The sequence below is a fragment of the Eublepharis macularius genome, chromosome 1 (genome assembly GCF_028583425.1).
Source record: "Eublepharis macularius isolate TG4126 chromosome 1, MPM_Emac_v1.0, whole genome shotgun sequence".
Lineage (NCBI taxonomy): Eukaryota > Metazoa > Chordata > Lepidosauria > Squamata > Eublepharidae > Eublepharis > Eublepharis macularius.
In genome coordinates this window covers 35,528,756-35,537,581 of record NC_072790.1, presented here as the reverse complement: position 1 = coordinate 35,537,581, position 8,826 = coordinate 35,528,756, and the positions used below count along the sequence as shown (strand labels likewise).

The following is an 8,826-nucleotide window of genomic DNA, read 5'->3' as shown; positions in this document are numbered from 1 at the left end:
GCTGTCAATCCATCTAGCCGAGTAATATCTACTCGGATGAGGAATGGACATTCAGGGGATCAGGCAGGAGTTTGTCTTTGCTCTGCCACGTGGGATCTTTTTAACTGGAAATAGTCAGGGCTGAACCCATGATCTCAGGAACAGTACATAGCAGCCAAAAACAAAAAATGTGCAGAAGCAGATCACTCAATTAATCAGAGGACCTTCAGCATGGACCACTTAGCTACAAGTCCGTATCACTGCCCAGCTATGGATTACATCAGTACAACCATCTCTAGTTGCCTCCTCTTTTCATTCCTTTCCCCATCAGATGATCAGTCCCAGCTGAAAACTCATCCTGAAGTTCTGACAACACTATTCTACTACTAAGTAGACACCTAAAGAGTACCACCACCCAACATCTTAGGAAGTTCATCTATAAATGCTGGATTCAAAAGATTTTTCTGGTTCCAACTGCGGGCTTACGCATTTTCACTACGGACAGGACATGTGCGAAGTCCTCTTTCTAAGACAGATTGTCACTGAAGCTTTGGGGTGAATAAAGATGGTTGTGCCTTTAGCACACTGGAAAGGTGGAATAAAATATTTCAAAGACACAGATAAAGTAGCTGGTGCAAAACATGCTTCCCAGGTTCAACCCCTCATTGCCAAGAGCGCCGCTCAAAACTTCGTGTCGTTTACTCCCAGCAATCACAAATCTCTTTTTCTTATTTAAGGAAAATAAAGTTTATTTTAAAAAGCTTTAGACTAAGAGTGCATTTTAAAACAAAGTACATAACATTTTAACGGCAAGCACAACGGCCCCCATGTCGCTTAGTCCGGCTGTCTCTTTGCTCACGTCCTCAATGCAGGACTGCTTCCAGTGCACTCCCCTTTATAGCTTACATACAGACATAAATCAGAGATTATACACAGCACGCTTCTCCTGGACTTTCAATTCAGTCCTAAACGCTTGGAGGTAAGTGATTTTTACTGGTGCTTACATCCACGTAAATGTGTTTCCAATGGGGCTTAATTTAAAACAAAAAAAGCTGGCTGCCATTTTTAGATGATGGTAATAACTGGCATGCTAATCCCAGACAAGTTTTGTTGACATAAATGTTTACAAGAAAGCTCCAGCAGTAACAGTTCAACATAGACCGAGTCCAGTTCAAATGGAGGAATCAAGCAGCCTCCGACGGGTGAAGAGCGCACACCCAGATCAGCTCCTGTCACTCAACAGGCTGATTTTCATGTTACGGAAAAGTGGCCCCAAGACACGTTTCTATTAGGCACAGGGCTTTTTTTCAGCAGGAACGCGGGGGAACGGAGTTCCGGAACCTCTTGGAAATGGTCACATGGCCGGTGGCCCCGCCCCCTGATCTCCAGCTAGAGGGGAGTTTAGATTGACCGCGGGCAATCTAAACTCCCCTCTGGCTGGAGATCAGGGGGCGGGGCCACCGGCCATGTGACCATTTTCTCTGAGGGCAACCCACTGAGTTCCACCACCTCTTTTCCCAGAAAAAAAGCCCTGATTAGGCATGTTTTGGGAGATCTGTGCTTAAAATGCAATACACCTGGGAATTGCATTGCAAGCACAGATCTCCCAAAACCCAGTTCAGCAAGCCCAATTCAGATCGAGATTATGCATACGAGGACTCAAAGCCTTCCCATCTGAGCCATTTTTCCTACCTGAACAGTCACAGGAAGCTGATATTTGCCCTGCTGGGGAAATGAACATGTAGTCATCGGTACATGGGGCATGGACCCAATGGGGAAATAGCATCTTCCCCCCTCCCCTGCTGTTTCAGGTTGAGAAAACAGCACAAGGGAAGGCTTGACGCTCTCTAACTAGCTCAATGCAATCCTGATCTGAATTGGGTCCACACACACATGAGAATAATTTCCAAGCACAAGATTCCAAGGGCATGTCTGGACAAAAGTATTTGCGACAACCGTAAGAACTTCGTAACATGCAAATCGGGCCTAAGCGTGCCGAGGCACCTTCAGAGGTTATTGTGAATTATGCCCCCCGCCCCCCCCCCTTTCTGCACCAAAATGAGTCGGGCAGAACCAGTAAGTGATTTGTGTAACAACCGCCCCCCCCCAATAAAAATTTCCTTTGCACGCCACATTTTTAAACTCCACCTGTACTCAGACAAGGCAACACCCCCCCCCTCAAGAATACAAATATTATGGAATGAAATTCTTTCTGCCGGACAGGAAAAGGAGAAATTGATCTCTTGGCTTTTCTGATAATAAGTTCTGGATTCCAATACAGAAATTGAAATTCTTACTGAGTTCAAACCCAGGCAGCAATTTTTACGGTATTGGTTTAAGTTCAGTACAAAGCTAGACAAAGGGAGAACATGTGAACAGCAGTAATACATGTATGTGTGTTTTAAATAATTTTTTTTTAATTGTTGAGGCAGTAATACTTGGTTCATGGAACTGCAATATACAGAGAGGTGAAATAAATAGCTAATATATATAATATATAATATATATATATTTATATATAATAGAGCTGGTTTTAAAATATTCCCTTATCATTGGTGTATTAGGTTATTTTACTTAGTCACTCGAAGGTAGCAGCATTCTCCAGAAGTGAGCGCAATGCAGGATCACAGAGCTGTGACACCTTATGTCGTCGGAAAGGTTACAAAGGACTGAGGTATTGAGCCCTCCACGGAAGCCCAATGACTGATTCGTGCACCATCTCGTCTCGGTCGAGCTTGCAGCAGACGCTAAAAACAGACTACTGCAACACCAGAGAATTATCCAAGGGGGTCAGAGGGACTTTGGGAAAAGAACTTTGGTTTTTCTTTGGCTTGTGGTTGGATTTTAATTGTAAGATGAACTTCTTTATCTCCCCTCTGGGGATTGGCTTGAAAAAGTTGTCCATTCCAAAAGAGAAATAAGCACCTGTAGGTCAATCCACAGCAAAAAAAAAAAAAAAGTCAATTTAAATAGAGCCATTCATTTTCTTCTTCAAGTTACAATAAATCTTTTACAGCTTCCCCAGCATTATTTTTTTTCAATCCAGTCTTTAAAAAAAAAAATTAAACACAATGTACAAAAATAGAGCTTCTCCCTTATTTTTAGTGTAAAAATATTTCTCTGGTACAGTCTTTATCTTTTGTAGTTTAATCGCACGACACTGTCTTTTGTCTATCTTTTAACTGAGGTTGGTGGGCCGTATCCTCTTAGTCCTCTTGGTCACTGTGGTATACTTGAAAGGTTTCTGTAATTCCACTTGACCCTTTGGGTATCTTTTCATAAAATGAACGTCTTGCTGGTTTTCTCGAGTCTTGGGCCCTTTCCGGGGCCTCCCTTTTTTGGTGAAGCCAACGTACCAGCCCGAGTACTTTGCTGACATCAGCGCAGTGTAATTGTTCTCTAGGACTTTCTCAATGAAGACACACTCCTTGCTGGCACCATCTGGCTGCAAATTAAACAGATAAGTCAATCAATCATCATTGGTTACAGAATCTGTTGATCAAAGCACGTTTGATAGTTTTCTGTTACTTGCTTTCTTATCACCTTTCCCACCCTCTCCACCAAGGAACGCAAAATGATTTCCAGACAACTGAAAACAATATAAACGGTTTAACACACCAGCACAGAACAATCACTCATATCTAAGAGATAAGAGCTGGTCACTGTGTGGAACCAAAAATCTGCAAAATGGGGAAGGATACAGCTATAATTTAGGGCTCTGCAAATCCAGGGGACCTCCAGTACCATAGGAAAATCTTATTTTTGACAGAGAATCTAATTGATAATAACTCCCTTCCCCCCAAAGTAAGACTGACATCCATGCATGAAAGGAGATTGCAAAATAAACAACCCTAGCCAATTTCAGGCGGGATGGCTATGAACTGCAGTGGCAATACCCAAGAGCAGAAAAGGAGGGGATAGTGGAACCAGCAATGACCTGTCCCCTTGCTGCATTGGGGAAGGATGAGTGAATGAATGGTCAGCCAAGAGTCAGGGAAGCCACGCAAGGGAAGGGAGGGCAAGCAGGGGGTGGCAAGCTGCAGTAGGCAAGGAAAGGGAGAGAAGAAACCCGAAGCAGAAATCCAATGAGGGAAAACAAAGAATTGGTGAGGAGGGGGAAAGTAGCAACTATACAAGTAAATTTCTTGGGGGCCCAAATTGGCCCACTGTGAAGCACGTGCATGCCCCTGTGCCTGCGCGATGAAGCCACTTTGCCCCGGCCCACTTGTATGGCACTGGCTGAGTTGTGCCCAGTTGAATGGTGGGGAACCTGAAATGACTTTGCTTCAGTTTTCCCTATATCCCCCTGCCCACAGTATTTCCTCATTCCTTCCTCCTGGTAGCATTTCCCTACATTCTTCTCTCCTTCAACCCCCCCTAACCAACTTCCTTTTATCTGCCCCTCATCTTCATCTATATTTATTAATTTACTTCATTTATACCCCATCTTTCTCCACAAAGGGAACCCAAAGCTGCTTACATTATTCTCATCTCCTCCATATTATGCTCACAAAAACCCTGAAAGATTAAGTTAGGCTGAAAGTGTGTTACTGGATCAAAGTCACCCAGTAAGTTTCCACAGCAAAGTGGTGATTTGAATATGGGTCTCCCAAAATCCTACTCTGAAACTCTAATCACTACACTACACTGTTTTGTGGGGGGGGGGTGAGATGGAGGCTGCTGTTGGACATGAGCAAGCAGCCAGGCCTGGGTGAGTCATAAAAGTCAAGTCATGGCAAATCACTCAGTGGTTGCTGGTGGTCCTGTCCCTTTGAATCCTCCCTCAAAGGCCAAAATGGCCCTGAAATGGCTCTGCCCTTTCCCCCTTGCATTTTAATGACAGAAACCAAGCGTGGAATACTGGCTAAACTGTTACAGTTTAAACTACTGGTTGAAGCTACAGGTGCTCCTTTTATCATTTCGTTTTTCTTTAAACCCCCAATGTATTTTTTTATATTTCTGATTTTTCTGCAATTGAGGCATTTTTCAGGTGTGTAAGAAGATCTGTCTTGTCCATTTATGGCTCCAGTCTCCAGATTTAAGTAATCCTCAGATCAGGACCACTTGGCTATTAGTATATAAGATGTATTAACTGTCAGCTGTAAGGATTATCGTTCTCTCACTGCACTGTCTTCTACTTATTCTGCATTGTTTAACGTATGTCTAATGCTTTATGGTTTGTTCCAGACTTCTGTCATCCTAGTGCTATTACATTGCTTATTAAATGTTTCATCCTGTTGATTTCATGGACTTACATTGTGTAATCTGCCTTGAGTCTCAGTAAGAAACATGGACTATAAAACAGGGTTGTACCTACCTGTAACTGTTGTTCATCGAGTGTTCTTCTACGCAGTCTCACCTGGGAACTGCACATGTGCAGGCCAGCCTGTGCATGTGCAGTTCCCATGTGGGACTGCATAGAAGACACAATGATGAAATAAAATAAAACCAATAAATACATGTTAATATATATATTTGAGTTTTTAAAGGAGAAATTTAAAAGATAGACAGGGTTAGGAGGCAAGGTTAGCATCAGGGCCATCAAGCCTGAGTGTGAGCCAGAAATGCTGAGTCAGTCTCCCATTTCCCAGTGGGAGAAGTGGCTGAAGTCAAACACAGAGCTGCCTTATACTAAATCAGCCCTTTGGTCCAGCCTGACTCAGACTGGCAGCAGCTCTCCAGGGTCTCAGGTCTTTCACATCACCTACCACCTGGTCCTTTTAACTGGCAATGCCAAGGATCAAACCCGGGGCCCTCTGCATGCCGAGCAGATGCTCTACCACTGAGGCACAGCCTTTCCCTAAGTCAGTGAAAGAAGCAGAGCTCAGGACAGCTGTGATCTTCTTCCTTCTTCAGCCCCAAGACCTTGCGATGTTGTGATGGTGCTTTTCTGAGACATCTTTGCATCAGTGTCACGCCCTCCCCAGTTTCCATCAGTGAGACTGCTGCTGCTCTCTCCACCTCCCGTCCATATCGGGGCTGGAAAAATTGGGACCATCACCTGAGGTTTTTATGATTGTTATTTATGATTTTAATGTAAATTTTAATGTACCTTTTAATATATTGTTATCCACTCTGAGCTCATTCGCGGGGAGAGCGGACTAAAAGCCGAATAAATAAAATCAAAATCTGTCAGATGCGCCCTGCTTATCTGCCATGTATGTCTATTGCACTTTGTGTTATATTCTGGGCCTCTGAGAACGTGTGGAGGAATATCTGTGTAGCTGGGCAACTGTGTAGCTGTGAATCGCTTATCTTGCAGGTGGCTACTTTCACTTTCTCGGCTGGCACGGGAAAGTGTCCTTGAAGTGTCAGTCAGAGCCGTATCTCCCTGAAACATGGAATGAGCTCATCCTCCTCCTCCCCTCCCCCCCTCCAACCTTCTAGGACCTGCGTGCCTAAATTCTAATGGTCCTTATCCCAGGGCGAGAACCTTGCCCTATAACTAACATTGCTTTCCCCCTTTTTGTCACTTCTGCCAGTGCTGTAGTCTGAGTGCACTGATACTGCTGGATCTCTAATCAAGAAACTTTATTTGGACTATTGCAGTGTCTACAGTGAGGTATCTGGGGATCTAACTGGCAGGGCCTGACGAAATCAAATCAGTGAGTGTGTGAGAAAATCACACTTTGCTCCCCTCCAAAATAACTTCGGGGGGCGGGGAGAAGAATTGCAAATGTGGTCAGAATTGGGAGATGACGGAAAAAGAACTTCGGTACAGGAATCCATGGAAATCCTGGGCACAATGCCCTATTAAAAACTTGCTGCTGGCCCTGGAAAGGGACAAAGCAGGGCAATGAACCGGTGTATGCCTCCTTCTTGCTAAGTTAATCCCATCATGCAAACTGTGATGCCAAGTGTGAACCAAAGAAGAAGAATCGGTTACAGGTTATCTTTACACATTCTGGTTTGGACCCTGAGAACCACAGTGAGAAAGAAAATGTCAACTCGTGCTGCTCTTTTCAACCACTTGCACAAGGACTTTGCCCAGTGTTGAAACAGGTGCCCTTCTACCACAACAGTGCTCATTCTTTTTCCTGTGCAAGAGGAAGAGCCTCTTTTCCCGCAGTGTAAAATAGCCCAAGCAGCCTCCCACATGCGGAAGGGCACCTCTGGGTCCAACCCAGTGGTGTTTCTTCATCCTCTCATTCTCCGTACACTGCCCTGTATACCAAATAATATTTGCGTCTAATATTTTAGCAGAAAGGAAAGGGGGAGGAAACCTCGGTAATAACAGCTCATAAATCTATACGAATTCTTGGCAGATCATGGGAAGGATCCAGGAAGATCGCTGAGCTGAAGCCACGTCTTTTGCATAATGAAGCCATTGCACAGAATTGTCCTAAGAATATTCCGTTCTCAGCTGTCTGACTCCAGGCCAAGAAATCCTGAAAATATGACCACAGAGATTCCCCCATGGTCCCTGCATTTTCAGCTGCTTCGCAACGCTGCAAGCCAGGCCATCGCGAGCAGTGGAAAAGATGCCAAGTGTTAGTCATTACATGCATTCTTCCTCCAACATGCTGGCCTCTGAACCTGAAGATTCCTCAGAGAAACATACTCAGGAGTCTTGGCAGAAAGCTCAGCAAAGATGTCGGAGGGGCACTGCAACAGCTGAGCAGGCTCCTAGGGAATCCCAGGGTGTTGTACCAGAATGGTTGCTGGAAAGTTATATTTATAACAAGGCTGTGTTGTGCAATGGCGCATCTTCATTTGGGTACAAGCTCCAGCCAAAGGCTTTTCCCCCCCCCCCAAGTGCAACTTTATATAACTTTTAACAATTCTGAATTTGCTAATGGCACTAGGGAAGAATCTGACCTCAGAGCAGAGCCTGTGGGACAGACTTATATCTGAGACCACAGAGAGATGCTACTAAGCACCTCCAGCCTAGATTACTGGGCTGCCCCTGGGCCTGATCCGGAAACTACAACTGGTCCAGAATGCGGCAGCGCGGGTCCTGACCAGTATATCCTACCAGTCACATATCACACCTGCCCTGCGCCAGGTGCACTGGCTTCCGGTTGAATTCCAAATCAGGTTCTTACCTTTAAAGCCCTGAGCGGGTTGGGACTGGCATATCTTCGGGACTGCCTCTTCCTGGATGTTCCCCGGAGACCGCCTCAATCAGCGGATAAATCTTTACTGGTGGTCCCTAGCCCTAAGGAAGCCTGCCTCGCTTCAACCAGGGCCAGGGCCTTTTCAATCCTGGCCCCAGCCTGGTGGAATGTTCTGTCAATGGAGACCTGGGCCCAGAGGGACATATTATCGTTCCACCAGGCCTGTAAGACAGAGCTGTTCCACCAGGTGTTCGGTGGTTGAAGGGGGCAGTGCCATATCAGCTCCCACCTTTGGGGTGGAGGGTTCTCCCCACCATTGCACCTTAATGTATTTGGTTGATATATTTTATTATTGCTTACTGTATGTTGATTTTAGAATTATTATTTTCTGTATTGATTGAACAGTATTGATTTTAACTGTTGTTCACTGCCCAGAGCCCCTGAAGATGGGCGGTTTATAAATTGAAATAATCATAATCATAATCATAATCATAATCATAATCATAATCATAATCATAATCATAATCATAATCATAATCATAATCATAATCATAATCATAATCGCTGTAGACCAGTTGGCCTTTAATCTGTACGGGCAAGCATATGACATCAAAGTCATGTGACAGGAAGAGGGGAGCCAGAGATCTGACCTCACCAGTGCCAAGGCCAGAAGTGGAGGCACCAGACCAAGAGAGCTCAGTCTTTATAGGCAAGCATGTGACATCAGAGTCATATGACAGGAAGAGGAGGGCCAGAGTTATGACCTCAGCAGAGCCAAGGTCAGAAGTGG

At 44.8% G+C, this 8,826-nt stretch overlaps 1 protein-coding gene across 1 annotated transcript in view; it reads right to left on the bottom strand.

Moving 5' to 3' along the window:
• Window positions 1-2,966: 2,966 nt before the first annotated feature.
• Window positions 2,967-8,826, bottom strand: part of FGF18 (fibroblast growth factor 18) — a 62,377-nt gene continuing 56,517 nt past the window's right edge. The window contains exon 3 of the mRNA XM_054987563.1: window positions 2,967-3,424. Coding sequence (XP_054843538.1) covers window positions 3,158-3,424 — 267 coding nt within the window. The 3' untranslated portion in view covers window positions 2,967-3,157. The remainder of the gene's footprint in view (window positions 3,425-8,826) is intronic.